The sequence below is a fragment of the Lampris incognitus genome, chromosome 20, assembly GCF_029633865.1.
Source record: "Lampris incognitus isolate fLamInc1 chromosome 20, fLamInc1.hap2, whole genome shotgun sequence".
In the NCBI taxonomy this organism is placed as follows: Eukaryota; Metazoa; Chordata; class Actinopteri; order Lampriformes; family Lampridae; genus Lampris; species Lampris incognitus.
Window position 1 is genome coordinate 2251966 of NC_079230.1, and position 25180 is coordinate 2277145.

The window sequence follows — 25180 nt, forward strand, 5'->3', positions numbered from 1 at the left end:
ACACCATCTACAGGCCGGGACTCCACAGTCTATACCATCTTCACAGTCTACACCATCTACAGGCCAGGACTCCACAGTCTACACCATCTTCATAGTCTATACCCATCTACAGGCCGGGACTCCACAGTCTACTCCATCTTCACAGTCTACACCATCTACAGGCCGGGACTCCACAGTCTATACCATCTTCACAGTCTACACCATCTTCACAGTCTACACCATCTACAGGCCAGGACTCCACAGTCTACACCATCTTCACAGTCTATACCCATCTACAGGCCAGGACTCCACAGTCTACACCATCTTCACAGTCTACACCATCTACAAGCCGGGACTCCACAGTCTATACCATCTTCACAGTCTACACCATCTACAGGCCAGGACTCCACAGTCTACACCATCTTCACAGTCTACACCATCTACAGGCCAGGACTCCACAGTCTATACCATCTACACAGTCCACACCATCTACAATGTCTACACCATCTACAGCCCAGGACTCCACAGTCTACAACCATCTACAGGCCGGGACTCCACAGTCTATACCATCTTCACAGTCTACACCATCTACAGGCCAGGACTCCACAGTCTACACACCATCTACGCAGTCTACACCATCTACACAGTCTACACCATCTACAAGCCAGGACTCCAAAGTCTATACCATCTACACAGTCTACACCATCTACAGGCCAGGACTCCACAGTCTATACCATCTACACAGTCTACACCATCTACAAGCCAGGACTCCATAGTCTATACCATCTACACAGTCTACACCATCTACAGGCCAGGACTCCACAGTCTATACCATCTACACAGTCCACACCATCTACAATGTCTACACCATCTACAGCCCAGGACTCCACAGTCTACAACCATCTACAGGCCGGGACTCCACAGTCTATACCATCTTCACAGTCTACACCATCTACAGGCCAGGACTCCACAGTCTACACACCATCTACGCAGTCTACACCATCTACACAGTCTACACCATCTACAAGCCAGGACTCCAAAGTCTATACCATCTACACAGTCTACACCATCTACAGGCCAGGACTCCACAGTCTACACCATCTACACAGTCTACACCATCTACAAGCCAGGACTCCAAAGTCTATACCATCTACACCAGTGTTTCTCAACCCTGTCCTCAAGGAACCCCTATCCTGCATATTTTCTTTGCCACCCTGAATAGGTACCTGTTTGTAGTTATTCAACCAATCAGCAATGAATTTTGTCAGATGTTGCACACCTTGCATAATTAAGTGTTGCGAGATGATTGGTCAAGTAAGTACAAGCAGGGCTGCCTATGCAGGGTTACAATGAAAATCTGCAGGATAGGGGTTCCTTGAGGACTGGGTTGAGAAACACTGATCTACACAGTCTACACCATCTACACAGTCTACACCATCTACAGGCCAGGACTCCACAGTCTACAAGATGTACAGACCAGTTACCACTCTTTCAGGGATGAGGATGTGCACATCCTTAATAGGGAGGAACACTGGTTCGAATGGGGAGTCAAAGAGGCCATCTATGTGAAGAGGGAACGACTGAACCGAGGAGGGGGAGCTAATAGTACATCTGTCACCATCTTACAATGCTGTGATAACAACTATTCCCCAGTCCTGTGTGAATAGTACACATGACCACTGTAACACTAGTTAATAGCCGCGGTAATTTGCATATGAAACTGATCGTTGTTTTCAGTCGTTATGCCACTGTATGGTTTATAAGGGTGGGGTACCTGCAGTCAGGTGAGACTGAAGAGGTCACATAGGTGATGATGAAATGTATCTGTCAGTACACGTTGTGTCCAGATGAGCTGGTTCAGTTGTGAAGAAGTGAAGGTGTGTCTAACCAGCAGATGTGGCAGAACAGGCTGGTGGAAGACAGGGCGGTCTCCATTTAGAATGGAGCTCAGACAACACTCACCTCACCGACACACAGACACACACTGGTCCAGTAACGCCTACAGATTCAGGACTGTGGCTTGTACCTTGTTGTTTCATTGCTGACCCACTCAAGATGGCTGCCACAGGGCATCAGTTTTACGTTTTAATCTTAGCTTCTGTCGCTTCTGACCCAAGATGGCTGATACAGGGCATCAACTCCAGTTGTTTGTTATAAATTAAAGATGGCCACCACTGGACCCTCAGGTGTCCAGTGTGGCTCGTAATTAAAATGTGACCAATCCGCGTGTGCGTGCGTGCGTGTGTGTGTGTGTGTGTGTGTGTGTGTGTGTGTGTTTGTGTGTGTGTGTGTTTGTGTGTGTGTGTGTGTGTGTGAGAGATACTATTGTGAGCATGTCAGGACTCTGACATGTGGATTGATGTTGGTGCTCCATCGAAGAAGAAATAAAAGTGGAGAACTGTCTTCCTCTCTGTCTGTAGTTATGATGTGATCTTTGCGTCTGGTCCAGAGGAGATGTTGCTGAAGTTTTCTAAGTTTGGACACAAGGTGGTGTTTTCAGCTGAAGGGTTCTGTTGGCCGGACCAGAGACTGGCCCCCAAATACCCTGTGGTCCATACAGGAAAGAGATACCTCAACTCTGGAGGTGAGACAGCGAGAGAGAGAGAGAGAGAGAGAGCCATTGATGATAGTACTTTATTTTTCGTCCCTTTAAAATGTCAAGAAAGTGAATTTAAGCGTGTGTGTGTGTGTGTGTGTGTGTGTGTGTGTGTGTGTGTGTGTGTGTGTGTGTGTGTGTGTGTGTGTGTGTGTGTGTGTGTGTGTGTGTGTGTGTGTGTGTGTGTGTGTGTAGGTTTCATAGGTTTTGCTCCAGAGCTCAGTGCTATAGTGCAGCAGTGGAGGAACAAAGACAACGATGATGACCAACTTTTCTACACCAAGATCTACCTGGACAAGGCCCAGAGAGTCATTATTATTTATTCATTTATTTATTTAATTAGTATTATTAATTTACTATTATTATTATTTGACTTATTTCTTTTAACATTAATAATGATACTTTAATAAGAAGTGATTGATTTCTGGGCGTCCGAGTAGCGTAGCGGTTTATTCCGTTGCCTACCAACACGGAGATCACCGGTTCAAATCCCTGTGTTACCTCCGGCTTGGTCAGGCGTCCCTACAGACACAATTGGCTGTGTCTGCGGGTGGGAAGCCAGATGTCGGTATGTGTTCTGGTACCTGCACTAACGCCTCCTCTGGTCGGCCGCGGCACCTGTTATAGTGGGGAACTGGGGGGAATAGTGTGATCCTGACACACACTGCATCCCCTTGGTGAAACTCCCCACTGCCAGGTGAAAAGAAGCGGCTGGTGACTCCACATGTATGGGAGGAGGCATGTGGTAGTCTGCAGCCCTCCCCGGATCAGCAGAGGGGGTGGAGCAGAGACCAGGATGGCTCAGAAGAGTGGGGTAATTGGCCGGGTACAACTGGGGGAAAGAAAATCCAAACAAAACAAAAAAAAGTGATTGATTTTTTTTTTTTTTTAATCTTCAGACCAAGTTCAACATGACCTTGGATCATCGCTCTAGAATATTCCAGAATCTCAACGGAGCCCTCGGTGGGTCAAAGTAACACACACACACACACACACACACACACACAAGAATCATCATCATCTCTCTCTCTCTCTCTCTCTCTCTCTGCATCAGAGGAGGTGGTGTTGAAGTTTGAGAAGTCCCGGGTCAGGGCCCGAAATGTTGCTTACGACACACTTCCTGTTATCATCCATGGCAACGGTCCCACCAAGGTAACCAGCCAATCACAATTCCCCAAACAGACCATGTGACGAACAAGCCAACAGTCACCACATGCAGAAAAAACAAATGCTTTTCTCAGTATGTCAGTAAAACTTAAAACTGGGTTAAGACCGTCATCATCATCCTCATCATCATCTTAAAATCAGAAATCATGTCAAAGTGGAATTGAGTTGATCATGTTATTAAACAGTTGAAATATTCAAGTTCAAGCTCATCTTTCTTGTCATGTGTATTAGAATACACTGAAGTTCTGGTGCCATGGCTCTCTGCCCTATCACAGTAACAAAGGACACAAGGGACCCCCCCCCCCCCAAGAAAAAACAACTGACAAATAAACCAGATGGCTGCAACAACCCTTAATACAGCCAAGGAAATAACTGTGTGTCTGTCTGCCTGTCTGTCTCTCTGCAGCTCCAGTTAAACTATCTGGCGAACTATGTACCCACAGCGTGGACCCACGAGAACGGCTGTGGAGTCTGTGATGATGACCTGCAGTTCTTCAATGACATCCCTGTAGGTTTACTCTGTGTGTGTGTCCTGTTGACCTGTCCAGGATGTCTCTGCCTTCCACCCAATGCATGCTGGGATAGACTCCAATCCTCTGTGACCTTGAGATGGATTAAGTGGGTTTCACATATGAATGAATTAAAGAATGAGTGGGTGAACTAGTGAGTGAACGTATGAATGAATAGCATGGAGCAAAAACATTTAGTGTTGAACCCTAACACTGTATAAGGTGTTAACTGTGTGTTTGTGTGTGTGTGTGTGTGTGTGTGTGTGTGTGTGTGTGTGTGTAGGATGATGAGATGCCTCTGGTGTATGTAGCAGTGTTTATTGAACAGCCGACTCCATTTTTGGAAGAATTCCTGGAGAGACTGACCACATTTAACTACCCAACAAACAGGATGCGTCTGTTTATACACAACAATGTAAGACACACACACACACACACACACACCCACCATGTATATATACATAGAGTGACTGGCTGTGTTGAAACGCTTATCAGCAGGATAATCAACACATCAAATCACAACAAATGTTGCATGATAAAGCCTTTGTGGGTCTGTGTTTTAGGTGGTCTACCATGAGCGTCACATCCAGAGGTTCTGGGAGCGTCACAGAGTTCTGTTTCCTGATGCTCGGCTGGTTGGACCAGAGGAGAACCTGCAGCAGGAGCAGGCAAGGACCATGGCTGTGTGAGTACAGAACCTTTAGAACATCACAGACCCATTTGGACCTTTACTTAGTTCTTTGAGACACCATGTGGTGCAACCTGGACACATCATCAGTAATGAACCCGGGGTCATCAGGTGTTTCGGGTCTTAACAACATAAGACACCCTCGCCCCAGTGACCCAGCCGGGGTGATCAAGCCCCGACATGTGTCCAGGGATGTGGCTTGTGGCGCTTGGAGGTTCTGGGCACTGTGGAGTGTCTCCGGGCCTTGCTCCTCCTCTGTCTCACCAGATGCTGTATCAGGTACTTGCACTGTGCATTGCACCACTTGCTCCTTCCTCAAGCAGCCCATCTTGGTCTGGTGGATCTTTAGACCTCTTGGGTTTGTGCAGACCTTGCCGAGTCTGCAGACTGCACTCGTAGTCATTTGCTCATTAGCTCAGGTCATTACTAGTATATCAGTCCATTTAGGGTGCTCACCCCCCCCCTTCTCAGGCACCCCTGGGGGTATTTTTCTGAAAGGCTGTTCATAGCATATTTGTAGGTGCTCCATCTGGAGAGCTGCAGCTTGGGGTGGTAACCCTCCCTGCCCCGGTTGCTGTCTCTCCGAGCTGTTCACTGTCTCTCCAATTGTCACCACCTTATTTGTGGTTGTCAACCAGCCTTTCCCTGGAAGTCACTCGCATCGTCATACTGAGATAGTTCTTTGATACACCATCTGGTGCAGCCAGGACACATCGTCAGTAATAAACCCCGGGGTCATCTGGTGTTTCGGGTTTTAACATTAGACACCTTTTCGCCCAAGCGACCCAGCCGGGATTGGTCCAGCCCGACTTGTGTCCAGATAGCACATTACCCCACCCATCACCCCTCTTCACCCAGAGCCAACGGGAAGCCTTTTCAGTGGCTTCCAAGATGTTCCTAATGGCTCTTCTTCTTTGCAGCTCACAAATCAATTCAATTTTATTTATTTGTATAGCCCAATATCAAAAATTACAAATTTGCCTCAGTGGGCTTAACATCAAAATAACATCCTGTCCTTAGACCCTCTCATCCCCAAGAGCCCCAAGAATCCTAGGACCTGGTGGAGAGACTGGCCTGCAAAGCCCTTGCAGCCCACTTCAACCGGCTCACAGTGGGCCTTCCACCCATTTCTCCGACACTTGGCTACAAGATAGACATACCTGGCTCTCATTCTCATCTGTTCTTGCACCTCCTCCATCCAATCTTCCCCAGGGGACAGTTAGCTCTAGCAAAACCACTTGCTTGGTTGCCACGCACATCAGGACCATGTCTGGCCTGAGTGTGATAGCTGCGATGGTGTCCAGAAACCTCAATTGTCTCCCTAGGTCAGCCAGGAACTGCCAGTCCCTTGCTGTTGTGAGCAGCCGACCCTGTGCCTTTGGCTGGGGCTTGGGCTTCTCCACTGCTCGAACAAAGGCAATGGTGCATTTTGTTGGGTGTTGCTGCTTGCTGTAGCTGATACCAGTGCAGACGGTGTCTGCAACTGCCTGCAGAACTTGGTCATGGTGCCAACGATACCACCCCTCTCCCAAGGCCTTTAGACAGTGGCTCAGGATGTGCTTCAAGGAGCTCCTTTTCCAGCAGAGTTGGCAAGCAGGTTGTTCTGCCAGGCCCTAGCTGAACAGGTTGGGAGGGCTCGGGAGGGCATCATACACTGACTGGACCACAAACCTGAATCGGTGTGATTCCGCCTTCCAGAGTTCTGCCCAGTTGATCTTTCGGCTGGTTGTAGGCTCACACTCAGAACTGTCGGAACAGGCCCAGGTTGTGTTATGGTATTACAGAGCCTAGAACCTGAAGAACAATTTGAAATGTGTGTGTGTGTGTGTGTGTGTGTGTGTGTGTGTGTGTGTGTGTGTGTGTAGGGAGGCCTGTAAAAAGAATCCAGAGTGTGACTTTTACCTCAGCATGGACTCAGAAGTGGCTTTGATTAACCCGGACATGATCCGCATCCTCATGGAGGAAAACAAGTATGTGTCTATACCCCCTAACATGTACCCTAAACCCATGTATGTGTCTATACCCCTAACATGTACCCTAAACCCATGTATGTGTCTATACCCCTAACATGTACCCTAAACCCATGTATGTGTCTATACCCCCTAACATGTACCCTAAACCCATGTATGTGTCTATACCCCTAACATGTACCCTAAACCCAAGTATGTGTCTATACCCCCTAACATGTACCCTAAACCCATGTATGTGTCTATACCCCTAACATGTACCCTAAACCCATGTATGTGTCTATACCCCTAACATGTACCCTAAACCCAAGTATGTGTCTATACCCCTAACATGTACCCTAAACCCAAGTATGTGTCTATACCCCTAACATGTACCCTAAACCCAGGTATGTGTCTATACCCCTAACATGTACCCTAAACCCAAGTATGTGTCTATACCCCCTAACATGTACCCTAAACCCATGTATGTGTCTATACCCCTAACATGTACCCTAAACCCATGTATGTGTCTATACCCCTAACATGTACCCTAAACCCATGTATGTGTCTATACCCCTAACATGTACCCTAAACCCATGTATGTGTCTATACCCCCTAACATGTACCCTAAACCCATGTATGTGTCTATACCCCTAACATGTACCCTAAACCCATGTATGTGTCTATACCCCTAACATGTACCCTAAACCCATGTATGTGTCTATACCCCTAACATGTACCCTAAACCCATGTATGTGTCTATACCCCCTAACATGTACCCTAAACCCATGTATGTGTCTATACCCCTAACATGTACCCTAAACCCAGGTATGTGTCTATACCCCTAACATGTACCCTAAACCCATGTATGTGTCTATACCCCTAACATGTACCCTAAACCCATGTATGTGTCTATACCCCCTAACATGTACCCTAAACCCATGTATGTGTCTATACCCCTAACATGTACCCTAAACCCAGGTATGTGTCTATACCCCTAACATGTACCCTAAACCCAAGTATGTGTCTATACCCTAACATGTACCCTAAACCCAGGTATGTGTCTATACCCCTAACATGTACCCTAAACCCAAGTATGTGTCTATACCCCTAACATGTACCCTAAACCCAAGTATGTGTCTATACCCCTACCATGCACCCTAAACCCAAGTATGTGTCTATACCCCTACCATGCACCCTAAACGCAAGTATGTGTCTATACCCCTACCATGCACCCTAAACCCAAGTATGTGTTTATACCCCCAACATGTACCCTAAATGCAAGTATGTGTCTATACCCCCAACATGTACCCTTAACCCAAGTATGTATCTATACCCCCTAACATGTACCCTAAACCCAAGTATGTGTCTATACCCCCAACATGTACCCTAAACCCAAGTATGTGTCTGTACCCCCTAACATGTACCCTAAACCCAAGTATGTATCTATACCACCTAACGTGTACCCTAAACCCAAGTATGTATCTATACATCCAAGCATGTACCCCCCAACCCAAGTATCTATTTATCCCTTGCTCTCCCTCTTTCTTTCTCTGTCGTTTTTTCTCTCCACCAGGCCCATCATAGCGCCCATGTTGTCCAGACATGGGAAATTGTGGAGTAATTTCTGGGGTTCTCTGAGTCCAGAAGGGTTTTATTCCAGATCAGAGGATTATATTGACATTGTCCAGGGCAAGAGGATGTGAGAACACACACACACACACACACGTAGATTCATTTTAGTTTGTGTTTTTTAGTAGCTGATACAAGAATATCACAAGGAGACACATTCTGAGACAGACTTTGATTTAAAATTACTTTTTTTTTCTTCTTGTTTTGTTTTGTTTTTTGTTTTTTTTTAAACATTTTCCCCCCTTTTCTCCCCAATTGTGTCCGGCCAATTACCCCACTCTTCTGAGCCGTCCCGGTCTCTGCTCCACCCCCTCTGCTGGTCCGGGGAGGGCTGCAGACTACCACATGCCTCCTTCGATACATGTGGAGTCACCAGCCGCTTCTTTTCACCTGACAGTGAGGAGTTTCACCGGGGGGACGTAGCACGTGGGAGGATCACACTATTCCCCCCAGTTTCCCCTCCCCTCTGAACAGGCGCCCCGATCGACCAGAGGAGGTGCTGTGGCAGTGACCAGGACACATACCCACATCCAGCTTCCCACCTGCAGACACGGCCTATTGTGTCTGTAGGGACGCCCGACCAAGCCAGAGATAACGCCAGGATTTGAACTGACGAGCCCCGTGTTGGTAGGCAATGGAATAGACCGCTACGCCACCCGGACGCCTATTTAAAATTATCTTGTATATGTTTTTGTGTGTGTATTTGTATGTACAGTGGAGTGTGGAACGTGCCCTACATTACCCAAGTGTACCTGGTGAGGGCCAGTGTCCTTCGCTCTAAACTGGCCCAGGTCAGCCTCTACATCCAGGAGGGAATGGACGCTGATATGGTGTTCTGTAGGACCATCCGAGATCAGGTAACTCTGCTGTGGGTGTGGGTGGGTGGATATTGGTGTTTGTAGGGCTGGCCCGCTGCTCTGGACCAGCCCTACAAACCCCAATATCCCTGGGTGATCATGTTCTGAGTGACTGACTGACTGAGTGACCTTGTTTAGAGTGACTGACTGGCCGAGTGACCATGTTTAGAGTGACTGACTGAGTGATCATGTTTAGATTGAGTGACTGGCTGAGTGACCATGTTTAGATTGAGTGACTGACTGAGTGACCATGTTTAGATTGACTGACTGGCTGAGTGACCATGTTTAGAGTGACTGACTGGCTGAGTGACCATGTTTAGAGTGGCTGACTGGCTGAGTGACCATGTTTAGAGTGGCTGACTGGCTGAGTGATCATGTTTAGAGTGACTGACTGGCAGAGTGATCATGTTTAGAGTGACTGACTGAGTGACCATGTTTAGACTGACTGACTGACTGACTGACCATGTTTAGAGTGACTGACTAGCTGAGTGACCATGTTTAGATTGAGTGACTGACTGAGTGACCATGTTTAGATTGAGTGACTGGCTGACTGACCATGTTTAGAGTGACTGACTAGCTGAGTGACCATGTTTAGATTGAGTGACTGACTGAGTGACCATGTTTAGATTGAGTGACTGACTGAGTGACCATGTTTAGATTGAGTGACTGACTGAGTGACCATGTTTAGATTGACTGACTGGCTGAGTGACCATGTTTAGAGTGACTGACTGGCTGAGTGACCATGTTTAGAGTGACTGACTGGCTGAGTGACCATGTTTAGAGTGACTGACTGGCTGAGTGACCATGTTTAGAGTGACTGACTGGCTGAGTGACCATGTTTAGATTGAGTGACTGACTGAGTGACCATGTTTAGATTGAGTGACTGACTGAGTGACCATGTTTAGATTGACTGACTGGCTGAGTGACCATGTTTAGAGTGACTGACTGGCTGAGTGACCATGTTTAGAGTGACTGACTGGCTGAGTGACCATGTTTAGAGTGACTGACTGGCTGAGTGACCATGTTTAGAGTGACTGACTGGCTGAGTGACCATGTTTAGATTGAGTGACTGACTGAGTGACCATGTTTAGATTGAGTGACTGACGGAGTGACCACGTTTAGATTGAGTGACTGGCTGAGTGACCATGTTTAGAGTGGCTGACTGGCTGAGTGACCACGTTTAGAGTGACTGACTGGCAGAGTGATCATGTTTAGAGTGACTGACTGAGTGATCATGTTTAGACTGACTGACTGACTGACTGACTGACTGACTGACCATGTTTAGAGTGACTGACTAGCTGAGTGACCATGTTTAGAGTGACTGACTAGCTGAGTGACCATGTTTAGATTGAGTGACTGACTGAGTGACCATGTTTAGACTGACTGACTGGCTGAGTGACCATGTTTAGATTGAGTGACTGACTGGCTGAGTGACCATGTTTAGAGTGACTGAATGAGTGATCATGTTTAGGTTGACTGACTGACAATGTTTAGATTGAGTGACTGGCTGCGTGATCATGTTTAGAGTGACTGACTGAGTGACCATGTTTAGATTGACTGACTGGCAGAGTGACCATGTTTAGAGTGACTGACTGACTGAATGATCATGTTTAGGTTGACTGACTGACAATGTTTAGATTGAGTGACTGGCTGAGTGACCATGTTTAGATTGAGTGACTGACTGCGTGATCATGTTTAGATTGAGTGACTGACTGAGTGACCGTGTTTAGATTGACTGACTGACTGAGTGACCGTGTTTAGATTGACTGACTGACTGAGTGATCATGTTTAGATTGACTGACTGACTGAGTGATCATGTTTAGATTGACTGACTGGCTGAGTGACCATGTTTAGATTGACTGACTGGCAGAGTGACCATGTTTAGAGTGACTGACTGGCTGAGTAACCATGTTTAGATTGACTGACTGGCTGAGTGACCATGTTTAGATTGAGTGACTGACTAGCTGAGTGACCATGTTTAGATTGAGTGACTGACTGAGTGACCATGTTTAGAGTGACTGACTAGCTGAGTGACCATGTTTAGAGTGACTGACTGGCTGAGTGATCATGTTTAGAGTGACTGACTGGCTGAGTGACCATGTTTAGGTTGACTGACTGACAATGTTTAGAGTGACTGACTGGCTGAGTGATCATGTTTAGATTGAGTGACTGACTGAGTGACCATGTTTAGAGTGACTGACTGGCTGAGTGACCATGTTTAGAGTGACTGACCATGTTTAGAGTGACTGACTGACTGAATGATCATGTTTAGATTGACTGACTGACCATGTTTAGATTGAGTCACTGGCTGAGTGACCATGTTTAGATTGAGTGACTGACTGAGTGATCATGTTTAGATTGAGTGACTGACTGAGTGACCATGTTTAGAGTGACTGACTAGCTGAGTGACCTTGTTTAGATTGAGTGACTGACTGAGTGACCATGTTTAGATTGAGTGACTGACTGAGTGACCATGTTTAGATTGAGTCACTGGCTGAGTGACCATGTTTAGATTGAGTCACTGGCTGAGTGACCATGTTTAGATTGAGTGACTGACTGAGTGATCATGTTTAGATTGAGTGACTGACTGAGTGACCATGTTTAGAGTGACTGACTAGCTGAGTGACCATGTTTAGATTGAGTGACTGACTGAGTGACCATGTTTAGAGTGACTGACTAGCTGAGTGACCATGTTTAGATTGAGTGACTGACTGAGTGATCATGTTTAGATTGAGTGACTGACTGAGTGACCATGTTTAGATTGAGTGACTGGCTGAGTGACCATGTTTAGATTGAGTGACTGGCTGAGTGACCATGTTTAGATTGAGTCACTGGCTGAGTGACCATGTTTAGATTGAGTGACTGACTGAGTGATCATGTTTAGAGTGACTGACTGGCTGAGTGACCATGTTTAGATTGAGTGACTGGCTGAGTGACCATGTTTAGATTGAGTGACTGGCTGAGTGACCATGTTTAGAGTGACTGACTAGCTGAGTGACCATGTTTAGATTGAGTGACTGGCTGAGTGACCATGTTTAGATTGAGTCACTGGCTGAGTGACCATGTTTAGATTGAGTGACTGACTGAGTGATCATGTTTAGAGTGACTGACTGGCTGAGTGACCATGTTTAGATTGAGTGACTGGCTGAGTGACCATGTTTAGATTGAGTGACTGACTGGCTGAGTGACCATGTTTAGAGTGACTGACTGGCTGAGTGACCATGTTTAGATTGAGTGACTGGCTGAGTGACCATGTTTAGATTGAGTGACTGGCTGAGTGACCATGTTTAGATTGAGTGACTGACTGAGTGACCATGTTTAGAGTGACTGACTGGCTGAGTGACCATGTTTAGAGTGACTGACCATGTTTAGAGTGACTGACTGACTGAATGATCATGTTTAGATTGACTGACTGACCATGTTTAGATTGAGTGACTGACTGAGTGACCATGTTTAGATTGAGTGACTGACTGAGTGACCATGTTTAGAGTGACTGACTGGCTGAGTGACCATGTTTAGAGTGACTGACCATGTTTAGAGTGACTGACTGACTGAATGATCATGTTTAGATTGACTGACTGACCATGTTTAGATTGAGTCACTGGCTGAGTGACCATGTTTAGATTGAGTGACTGACTGAGTGATCATGTTTAGATTGAGTGACTGACTGAGTGACCATGTTTAGAGTGACTGACTAGCTGAGTGACCTTGTTTACATTGAGTGACTGACTGAGTGACCATGTTTAGATTGAGTGACTGACTGAGTGACCATGTTAAATTGAGTGACTGGCTGAGTGACCATGTTTAGAGTGACTGACTGGCTGAGTGACCATGTTTAGAGTGACTGACTGGCTGAGTGACGATGTTTAGAATGACTGACTGACTGGCAGAGTGACCATGTTTAGATTGAGTGACTGACTCAGTGATCATACTTAGAGTGACTGACTAATTGAGTTGCTGGATCAGGTGACCAACGACGTCAGTTAAGTTACATGACTGGTTTGTACTGAATCTCTGAGAGTTGGAGGGATGAGTACTTATCCAGAATACCTAAAAATTTATCTTCACACTGCCCCCACCTTGGTCTCTCTCTTTCTCTTTCTCTTTCTCTTTCTCTTTCTCTTTCTCTGTCTCTCGCTCTCTCTCTCACTTTTTCTCTCCTTTTCCCCCCTCTTTCTTTCTGTAGGGAGTATTCATGTTTGTGTCAAACCGTGATGAGTTTGGTCGTTTGCTGTCGACTTCAAACTACAACACATCAAGACTTCGACCTGACATGTGGCAGATCTTTGACAACCCTGTGGTAGGACACACACACACACACACACACACACACACACACACACACACACACACACACACACACACACACACACACACACACACACACACACACGTTGTACCTCTACCTTTACTCATTTTGCAATTTTTTCCAAAGTGACTTCCAAGAGTCAGAAATGTGCAGAGAAATGGGAGTGTTGCCAACAGACATCACAGAGCGCTACATAGTAATCTCTCGTAAAGTACTATATGCAGTAGTAGTAGTACATCTGTTGCATGGTATTCATGTCCAGGTCAAGAGTATATGTCATGTTGAGTACTTTTAGTGGAAGTGTGTCTGGGGTGACCAGAGGAGGTGAATAGCAGAGTCTGCAGAATGAAGAGTTGTGACAGTACAGACAAGATTCAGTGTTGTTCTCCGTTTCAGCGGCACTTTTGTCCTTGGCTGTAACCCTGTAACCATGTTAACTTGAATGCTGTGTGTCCTCTTTAATGAGACGCACTTTATCACCCTGTTGCACCTACTATGTCTTCTGATACCCTATGTGAGGGTGGTGTTGTTGGCTTCTGTGATATTGTTGCAGTAGCAGAATTATTAATTAGAATAATTAATTCCTCTAATTGAGCAGTTGCAGGTATGTAAAAGATGACATTACCAGTCCTGTGAGGTTCCAAGGGTATGTTCAGTGTGGTTGTGAGCTAATAGCAGGATATGAACCAGTTACTACATACCGACCGTTTTGACAGTCACTTTTTTAATAGCTACTAGGGAATCCACAGCTGTGTGTTTGTTGCCATAGCAACCATTTTCAATCAATTGGCATATTTTAAAGGGGGAAACGTTGGTAAACAAAGATTTAAAGACAGAGTATTTAGCAAACCAAGTTTTAAGATACGGGCCTTCACCTGTACGTGTTCTCGTAGCACTGGCTGAGCATGGCATCCCGTGTGCCTTGTGGCTCATTAGCTAAAAGGAGAATAGTTGAATTAAGCATCAGTTACCATGTCACTAGCTTGTCAGGCATAGTTCCATGCCCCAGACCAGACAGAGAGGATGAGCCATAATACCCTGCACAAGTCAGGAGGTGAGGAGGATAGCCCTCCTCCTTTGGAGTCCACCCCCTCTCTGGTTTTGTTGCTGAAGAGGCTGTTGTCCTGGCTGGTTTTGCTGCAGTATTCACTGAAGCCCTCCTCTGCTGTTCACAGTACTCCCATTGCTGCAGCATTGATCATTCCATCAACTTGAATGGGTCAGTTATAAATAACACTACAATTAGTGGTTGATAATTGTGAGACTGATTTAATGAGATTGATTTGATATCCCTGTTGCACCCACAACAGTGTTACCACTAGATTATCCCATCAATTTTAGTAATTACACAATATTAAACACCAAAGTTAATGGTTTATAAATGTATCAGTGATTTGATAACTCTGTTGCACCTAAAGAAGATACAGTAGCACGCAGGGATACTGCTGCTGTTTAAGCTACACACACAGATTCAGTCATTAAAGGAGCATTCCACCGATGGGTTTGTGTATGTGTAATCGGTACTGATGAGTAATGTAGTGAACTGAAGTAATAAAGTGCTCACTGTGTACCAGATTGTTGGAGAGTCTGAGTCTTTCCCACAGCGCCTACATGTACCAGAATGCACTGCTGCACACTAGTTTCTGCATCATCGTCCATAAAACCCTCTGCAATAGTTTTTTGTGATGTAATTTCCACCATCGGAAACGTAACATAGCCAACAGAACAAGGATGTGTTTTTAGAGAAACATGTCAGAGTAGAGCGTTGGAAACCCTGCTAGGCTGCAGGTTTTTTAGAGTAGAGTGTTAGAAACCCTGCTAGGCTGCAGAATTTGTAGAGTAGGGTGTTAGAAACCCTGCTAGGCTGCAGGCTTTTTAGAGTACAGTGTTAGAAACCCTGCTAGGCTGCAGGTTTTTTAGAGTAGGGTGTTAGAAACCCTGCTAGGCTGCAGGTTTTTCAGAGTAGGGTGTTAGAAACCCTGCTAGGCTGCAGGTATTTCAGAGTAGGGTGTTAGAAACCCTGCTAGGCCGCAGGTTTTTTAGAGTAGAGTGTTAGAAACCCTGCTAGGCTGCAGGCTTTTTAGAGTAGAGTGTTAGAAACCCTGCTAGGCTGCAGGTTTTTTAGAGTAGAGTGTTAGAAACCCTGCTAGGCTGCAGGCTTTTTAGAGTAGAGTGTTAGAAACCCTGCTAGGCTGCAGGTTTTTCAGAGTAGGGTGTTAGAAACCCTGCCAGGCTCCAGGTTTTTTAGAGTAGAGTGTTAGAAACCCTGCTAGGCTGCAGGTTTTTTAGAGTAGAGCGTTAGAAACCCTGCTAGGCTGCAGGTTTTTTAGAGTAGGGTGTTAGAAACCCTGCTAGGCTGCAGGTTTTTTAGAGTAGAGTGTTAGAAACCCTGCTAGGCTGCAGGCTTTTTAGAGTAGAGTGTTAGAAACCCTGCTAGGCTGCAGGTTTTTTAGAGTAGAGTGTTAGAAACCCTGCTAGGCTGCAGGTTTTTTAGAGTAGAGTGTTAGAAACCTTGCTAGGCTGCAGGTTTTTTAGATTAGGGTGTTCGAAGCCCTGCTAGGCTGCAGGTTTTTTAGAGTAGAGTGTTAGAAACCCTGCTAGGCTGCAGGTTTTTTAGAGTAGAGTGTTAGAAACCCTGCTAGGCTGCAGGTTTTTTAGAGTAGAGTGTTAGAAACCTTGCTAGGCTGCAGGTTTTTTAGAGTAGAGTGTTAGAAACCCTGCTAGGCTGCAGGGTTTTCAGAGTAGAGTGTTAGAAACCCTGCTAGGCCACAGGTTTTTCAGAGTAGAGTGTTAGAAACCCTACTAGGCTGCAGGTTTTCAGGCTGCCAGATGACATCTTCATACGTCATTGGCAGTCAGAATAAAATGCAGAAACTGGCTTTGTGTCGATGCAGTTGCCCACTGGGGACCGGGGTTCGTGTCTCGGTCTTGTCAGATCCGACTATGGCCGGACTCGATGAAGCAGCAATAATTTCCAACGCTGTATTCGTGAGGGGGGCGGAGTCGGCTTGTGTTCGTCACATGAATGTGTCTCTGTGTGTGTCGGACAAAGCAGTGGTTCGGCCTGGATTCACCTCATCACGGAAGTGGCGAGGCGTCTCCTTCGAGACTGCCGGCCGGAGAGACGCAGTTGGCGAACACATGCAGTACGAGGGTGGGAGTTTGAACTAAAATAGGGATCGATTGGCCACTAAATTGGGAGAAAAAAGGGAAAAATTACTGCACTGGTATCAGCTACAGCAAGCAGCAACACCCAACAAAATGCACCATTGCCTTTGTTCGAGCAGTGGAGAAGCCCAAGCCCCAGCCAAAGGCAGGTGTTTATCATGTGCTACCCTCGCCATGGACAAGAGATAAGGTTGAAACTTAATGAATGTACCCTTTAAATGTGTGTGTGTGTGTGTGTGTGTGTGTGTGTGTGTGTGTGTGTGTAGGACTGGAGGGAGAAGTATGTCCATGAAAACTACTCTCGTATCTTTGAAGAGGAGGAGAACTTTGTGCATCAGGTAACCATAGCAACCGTTTCTTGGCTGGTCATCATGGCGATGGCCCTTCATCTGGGCAGCATCTGTCCTGCTCTAGAGTCCATGAGCAAGGCACTTGATCCTGACCAGCTGGAGAGAATCTAATTCATCTTAATATTTGTTCAGCGCCCCCTGCTGTTAATGGTCAAAATGAGAAGAACCTGGGCGTCTGGGTAGCATGGCGGTCTATTCCGTTGCCCACCAACACAGGGATCGCCGGTTTGAATTTCTGTTGTTACCTCCGGCTTGGTCGGGCGTCCTTACAGACACAATTGGCCGTGTCTGCAGGTGGGCAGCTGGATGTGGGTATGTGTCCTGGTTGCTAGACTAGCGCCTCCTTTGGTCGGTTGGGGCACCTGTTCGGGGGGGAGGGGGAACTGGGGGGAATAGCGTGATCCTCCCACATGCTACGTCCCCCTGGTGAAACTCCTCACTGTCAGGTGAAAAGAAGTGGCTCATGACTCCACATTTATCGGAGGAGGCATGTGGTAGTCTGCAGCCCTCCCCAGATCAGCAGAGGGGGTGGAGCAGAGACCGGGACGGCTCGGAAGAGGGGGGTAATTGGATGAGTGCAACTGGGGAGAAAAAGGCGGGGGGGGAAATACCCTCCCACCAAAAAAAGAGAAGGACCCAATTAATTTTCCAGTCAACAACCTCAGTTGTAATGAACAGCTGACCAGAGAACATCGTCTGGGAAGAGTTGTGTTGAGTTGGGACTGGTCACCACAGTCCTGCAGCCGTGTCCGATCTCCAGGGAAACACAGCCCGACGCCGGCGGCTCGTTTTCACTGTGATGTTGGGACTGGTCACCACAGTCCTGCAGCCGTGTCCGATTTCCAGGGAAACACAGCCCGACGCCGGCGGCTCGTTTCACTGTGATGTTATATGATGTTCAGTCTGAGTCCACCGTCATCATGAACCACCTCCTGGTTCTCCATCTCATTATGTGTCTGTGGCTTGTCCTGTTTGTCTGTTCACCTGTCTGTCTCTCGTACGCCGTCTCTGCAGCCCTGTCCAGATGTGTACTGGTTCCCTGCCTTCTCAGAGAAGATGTGTGATGACATGATTGATACCATGGAGGACTACGGACAGTGGTCTGGAGGCAAACATACGGTGTGTGTGTGTGTGTGTGTGTGTGTGTGTGTGTGTGTGTGTGTGAGAGAGAGAGAGAGAGAGAGAGAGAGAGAGAGAGAGAATAGAGAAAGTGATTATTTGTTTTTCTTCATGTGAAAATAACTTTCATTTTGTCAGATTTAAGGGAAATGTGAAAGTTAAATCTGTGCGTGTGTGTGTGTGTGTGTGTGTGTGTGTGTGTGTGTGTGTGTACAGGATGAGCGTCTCACTGGGGGTTATGAGAATGTTCCGACAGTGGATATTCACATGAACCAGGTGGGATTTGAGAAGGAGTGGCTCAAATTTCTCAAAGAATACATCTTACCTGTGACCGAGAAACTCTACCCAGGATACTACCCCAAGGTACACACACACACACACACACACACACCACCTGCTCCTGATGCCATCTGTGGGTGCACTCGTGCTACTGTGCTGGCCGGCATAGTGACGTATTTACTAAACTTTTCCAGATGTGTGCTGAAACTGGCCAGATACCTCCAACATGGAAACCATCCACTATAATACCCCTCCCAGCATCCCACCATCCACTATAATACCCCTCCCACCATCCACTATAATACCCCTCCCAGCATCCCACCATCCACTATAATACCCCTCCCACCATCCACTATAATACCCCTCCCACCAGGTGTGGAGGATGCAGAACTCTATATCCTCGACAGTACCAGCACCTTGACAAACCCAGACATCATGTGAGACTTCTATTCTCGGACTTCTCTTTGGCTTTTAACAAGAAGCAGCCTCGTATCTTGACTGAGCGACTTGTTTTAATTTACCTGATCAGCTTTTGATATTGCTTCTCTAGAACGACCAAGGTGGCCATTTTGATGGTTTTTGATTTTCAAAGACCTGCTGCTCCATGAATGCCCCTAAAACTGCATATATTTGCATTAAAATCAGTGTTAGATCAATCGCACAAAAAAGTCATAATAAGATCGACCTAAAACCACCATGAGCCGTCAACATGGCCGCTCGTAACTTGTGCGTGATGGTGTGTGTCATGTCAGTATTTATGATGTGTGTTGTCGCATCATTTCCTGTGTGAAGTTTATTGCTCTGTGCTAGAAACACACTAGCGTTCTCCAGTGCAGACAAATAGTCTAAACTTTATGTTCCAACATGTCTGGTTACAGACACCACTACAGACGCACCATGACTACCGCCGAGGCCTCGCAGTATTTACACCATGACTACCACCGAGGCCTCGTAGTATTTACACCATGACTACCGCCGAGGCCTCGCAGTATTTACACCATGACTACCACCGAGGCCTCGCAGTATTTACACCATGACTACCACCGAGGCCTCGTAGTATTTACACCATGACTACCGCCGAGGCCTCGCAGTATTTACACCATGACTACCACCGAGGCCTCGCAGTATTTACACCATGACTACCACCGAGGCCTCGCAGTATTTACACCATGACTACCACCGAGGCCTCGCAGTATTTACACCATGACTACCACCGAGGCCTCGCAGTATTTACACCATGACTACCACCGCAGCCTCGCAGTATTTACACCATGACTACCACCGAGGCCTCGCAGTATTTACACCATGACTACCACCGAGGCCTCGCAGTATTTACACCGTGACTACCACCGAGGCCTCGCAGTATTTACACCGTGACTACCACCGAGGCCTCGCAGTATTTACACCGTGACTACCGCCGAGGCCTCGCAGTATTTACACCGTGACTACCGCCGAGGCCTCGCAGTATTTACACCATGACTACCACCGAGGCCTCGCAGTATTTACACCATGACTACCACCGAGGCCTCGCAGTATTTACACCATGACTACCACCGAGGCCTCGCAGTATTTACACCATGACTACCACCGAGGCCTCGCAGTATTTACACCATGACTACCACCGCGGCCTCGCAGTATTTACACCATGACTACCACCGAGGCCTCGCAGTATTTACACCATGACTACCACCGAGGCCTCGCAGTATTTACACCATGACTACCACCGAGGCCTCGCAGTATTTACACCGTGACTACCGCCGAGGCCTCGCAGTATTTACACCGTGACTACCGCCGAGGCCTCGCAGTATTTACACCGTGACTACCGCCGAGGCCTCGCAGTATTTACACCATGACTACCACCGAGGCCTCGCAGTATTTACACCATGACTACCACCGAGGCCTCGCAGTATTTACACCATGACTACCACCGAGGCCTCGCAGTATTTACACCATGACTACCACCGAGGCCTCGCAGTATTTACACCATGACTACCACCGAGGCCTCGCAGTATTTACACCATGACTACCACCGAGGCCTTGCAGTATTTACAGGCGTTGGACAGCGGCCATTTTAAATTGTTTGAAAAGTAGTATTAAAGTCGTTAAAATGTTAATGTTGGTGTCAGTTAGTGTCACAACAGACACACTAACATATGTAATGCAGTAATATCTCTACTGGGTATTTATCTTGACACAATACAGAGTTTAAACACCAGCTGTCAGGTTGACCACCCATGGTGGTTTTAGGTAGGCATGAAATCCCGGTTGTTCTGGTGTTACATTTTTTTAGCGGCTAGAATCCAGCAGGTTTTGGTGAATGGACATATGTCCAACGCCATGGTCTCAAATACGGACTCCCCCCAGGGTTGTGGCCTGTCCCCCTTGCTTTTTATCATGTACACAGACAGCTGCAGGTCTTCTCAAGAGGGCAGCTGTCTGTAAAGTTCTCTGGTGACACCGCCCTGTTTTCTCTTCTTCGGGGCCTGGAGTCAGTTCATGGTTGTCTTACCTGCCATTGTTGATTGGTGTGATGAGCACTTCCTCCACCTTAATGTGTCAAAAACTAAGGAACTGATCATTGATTGAAGGAGGAACAGTGATAAACCCAAAGCTAGCGCTATACATGGCGAGGATGGATGTTCTAGTTGTTGACACTTGTAAGTAATTGGGAACCGTGTTCGACTCCCAACTCAAGTTCGATGTGAACACAGATTGGATTGTCAAGCGTGGACAACAAAGAATTCACTTCCTGCAGAAGCTGAACTCCTTTAATGTGTGTAACACCATCTCATGTATTGTCTACCAGTAATTTACTGAAAGCCTCGTAACTTTTTCCTCTATTTGTTGGTTTGACGGGTTGTGTGTGAAGGACAGGAACAGTCTAGACAGTATGGGTCAGGATAACAGTATGGTTCAGGTCTGTTCCAGGATAACGGTATGGTTCAGGTCTGCTCCAGGATAACGGTATGGGTCTGGTCTGCTCCAGGATAACAGTATGGGTCAGGTCTACTCCAGGATAACAGTATGGTTCTGGTCTGCTCCAGGATAACAGTATGGTTCAGGTCTGCTCCAGGATAACAGTATGGGTCAGGTCTGCTCCAGGATAACAGTATGGGTCAGGTCTGCTCCAGGATAACAGTATGGGTCAGGTCTGCTCCAAGATAACAGTATGGGTCTGGTCTGCTCCAAGATAACAGTATGGGTCTGGTCTGCTCCAGGATAACAGTATGGGTCAGGTCTGCTCCAGGATAACAGTATGGTTCTGGTCTGCTCCAAGATAACAGTATGGGTCAGGTCTGCTCCAGGATAACAGTATGGTTCTGGTCTGCTCCAAGATAACAGTATGGGTCAGGTCTGCTCCAAGATAACAGTATGGTTCTGGTCTGCTCCAACATAACAGTATGGGTCAGGTCTGCTCCAGGATAACAGTATGGTTCTGGTCTGCTCCAGGATAACAGTATGGGTCAGGTCTGCTCCAGGATAACAGTATGGGTCAGGTCTGCTCCAGGATAACAGTATGGTTCTGGTCTGCTCCAGGATAACAGTATGGTTCAGGTCTGCTCCAAGATAACAGTATAGGTCAGGTCTGCTCCAAGATAACAGTATGGGTCTGGTCTGCTCCAAGATAACAGTATGGGTCTGGTCTGCTCCAGGATAACAGTATGGGTCAGGTCTGCTCCAGGATAACAGTATGGGTCAGGTCTGCTCCAAGATAACAGTATGGTTCAGGTCTGCTCCAAGATAACAGTATAGGTCAGGTCTGCTCCAGGATAACAGTATGGGTCAGGTCTGCTCCAGGATAACAGTATGGGTCAGGTCTGCTCCAGGATAACAGTATAGGTCTGGTCTGTTCCAGGATAACAGTATGGTTCAGGTCTGCTCCAGGATAACAGTATGGTTCTGGTCTGCTCCAGGATAACAGTATAGGTCAGGTCTGCTCCAGGATAACAGTATGGGTCAGGTCTGCTCCAGGATAACAGTATGGGTCAGGTCTGCTCCAAGATAACAGTATGGGTCAGGTCTGCTCCAAGATAACAGTATAGGTCAGGTCTGCTCCAAGATAACAGTATGGTTCTGGTCTGCTCCAGGATAACAGTATGGGTCAGGTCTGCTCCAGGATAACAGTATGGGTCAGGTCTGCTCCAGGATAACAGTATGGGTCAGGTCTGCTCCAGGATAACAGTATGGTTCTGGTCTGCTCCAGGATAACAGTATGGGTCAGGTCTGCTCCAGGATAACAGTATGGGTCAGGTCTGCTCCAGGATAACAGTATGGGTCAGGTCTGCTCCAGGATAACAGTATGGGTCAGGTCTGCTCCAAGATAACAGTATGGTTCTGGTCTGCTCCAGGATAACAGTATGGGTCAGGTCTGCTCCAGGATAACAGTATGGTTCTGGTCTGCTCCAGGATAACAGTATGGGTCAGGTCTGCTCCAGGATAACAGTATGGTTCTGGTCTGCTCCAGGATAACAGTATAGGTCAGGTCTGCTCCAGGATAACAGTATGGGTCAGGTCTGCTCCAGGATAACAGTATGGTTCAGGTCTGCTCCAGGATAACAGTATGGTTCTGGTCTGCTCCAGGATAACAGTATGGTTCTGGTCTGGTCCAGGATAACAGTATGGGTCAGGTCTGCTCCAGGATAACAGTATGGGTCAGGTCTGCTCCAGGATAACAGTATGGTTCTGGTCTGCTCCAGGATAACAGTATGGGTCAGGTCTGCTCCAGGATAACAGTATAGGTCAGGTCTGCTCCAGGATAACAGTATGGGTCAGGTCTGCTCCAGGATAACAGTATGGGTCAGGTCTGCTCCAGGATAACAGTATGGGTCAGGTCTGCTCCAGGATAACAGTATGGGTCAGGTCTGCTCCAGGATAACAGTATAGGTCAGGTCTGCTCCAGGATAACAGTATGGTTCTGGTCTGCTCCAGGATAACAGTATGGTTCTCGTCTGCTCCAGGATAACAGTATAGGTCAGGTCTGCTCCAGGATAACAGTATGGTTCTGGTCTGCTCCAGGATAACAGTATGGTTCTGGTCTGCTCCAGGATAACAGTATGGGTCTGGTCTGCTCCAGGATAACAGTATGGGTCAGGTCTGCTCCAGGATAACAGTATAGGTCAGGTCTGCTCCAGGATAACAGTATGGGTCAGGTCTGCTCCAGGATAACAGTATGGGTCAGGTCTGCTCCAGGATAACAGTATGGGTCAGGTCTGCTCCAGGATAACAGTATAGGTCAGGTCTGCTCCAGGATAACAGTATGGTTCTGGTCTGCTCCAGGATAACAGTATAGGTCAGGTCTGCTCCAGGATAACAGTATGGGTCAGGTCTGCTCCAGGATAACAGTATGGTTCAGGTCTGCTCCAGGATAACAGTATGGTTCTGGTCTGGTCCAGGATAACAGTATGGGTCAGGTCTGCTCCAGGATAACAGTATGGGTCAGGTCTGCTCCAGGATAACAGTATGGTTCTGGTCTGCTCCAGGATAACAGTATGGGTCAGGTCTGCTCCAGGATAACAGTATAGGTCAGGTCTGCTCCAGGATAACAGTATGGGTCAGGTCTGCTCCAGGATAACAGTATGGGTCAGGTCTGCTCCAGGATAACAGTATGGGTCAGGTCTGCTCCAGGATAACAGTATAGGTCAGGTCTGCTCCAGGATAACAGTATGGTTCTGGTCTGCTCCAGGATAACAGTATGGTTCTCGTCTGCTCCAGGATAACAGTATGGGTCAGGTCTGCTCCAGGATAACAGTATAGGTCAGGTCTGTTCCAGGATAACAGTATAGGTCAGGTCTGCTCCAGGATAACAGTATGGTTCTGGTCTGCTCCAGGATAACAGTATGGGTCAGGTCTGCTCCAGGATAACAGTATAGGTCAGGTCTGCTCCAGGATAACAGTATGGGTCAGGTCTGCTCCAGGATAACAGTATAGGTCAGGTCTGCTCCAGGATAACAGTATGGTTCTGGTCTGCTCCAGGATAACAGTATGGGTCAGGTCTACTCCAGGATAACAGTATGGTTCTGGTCTGCTCCAGGATAACAGTATGGGTCAGGTCTGCTCCAGGATAACAGTATGGTTCTGGTCTGCTCCAGGATAACAGTATGGGTCAGGTCTGCTCCAGGATAACAGTATGGTTCTGGTCTGCTCCAGGATAACAGTATGGTTCTGGTCTGCTCCAGGATAACAGTATGGTTCAGGTCTGCTCCAGGATAACAGTATGGTTCTGGTCTGCTCCAGGATAACAGTATAGGTCAGGTCTGCTCCAGGATAACAGTATGGTTCTGGTCTGCTCCAGGATAACAGTATGGTTCTGGTCTGCTCCAGGATAACAGTATGGTTCAGGTCTGCTCCAGGATAACAGTATGGTTCTGGTCTACTCAAGGATAACAGTATGGTTCTGGTCTGCTCCAGGATAATGGGAGTCCAGCAGAGAGACTTGTTCTCCCTCTGGGACAAACTCACTTATCTATACAAACGATAACAAATGTTGTGTTTTATTTACTGCTGCTTGTTGTTTCCTGTATTGACCCGTGTGTTGTGTTGCTTGTTGTCTCCTGTATTGACCCGTGTGTTGTGTTGCTTGT

The 25180-nt window shown here is 47.1% G+C and overlaps 1 protein-coding gene across 1 annotated transcript in view; it reads left to right on the forward strand.

Moving 5' to 3' along the window:
* plod3 (procollagen-lysine, 2-oxoglutarate 5-dioxygenase 3) overlaps positions 1-25180 on the forward strand; it is a 44483-nt gene that overhangs the window by 13725 nt on the left and 5578 nt on the right. The window contains exons 4-17 of the mRNA XM_056300023.1: positions 2400-2563; positions 2771-2883; positions 3475-3538; positions 3630-3727; positions 4149-4250; positions 4535-4666; positions 4815-4936; positions 6805-6909; positions 8462-8587; positions 9233-9374; positions 13561-13674; positions 17118-17189; positions 18216-18320; positions 18537-18683. Of these exons, the coding sequence (XP_056155998.1) occupies positions 2400-2563; positions 2771-2883; positions 3475-3538; positions 3630-3727; positions 4149-4250; positions 4535-4666; positions 4815-4936; positions 6805-6909; positions 8462-8587; positions 9233-9374; positions 13561-13674; positions 17118-17189; positions 18216-18320; positions 18537-18683 (1606 nt within the window). The remainder of the gene's footprint in view (positions 1-2399; positions 2564-2770; positions 2884-3474; positions 3539-3629; positions 3728-4148; positions 4251-4534; positions 4667-4814; positions 4937-6804; positions 6910-8461; positions 8588-9232; positions 9375-13560; positions 13675-17117; positions 17190-18215; positions 18321-18536; positions 18684-25180) is intronic.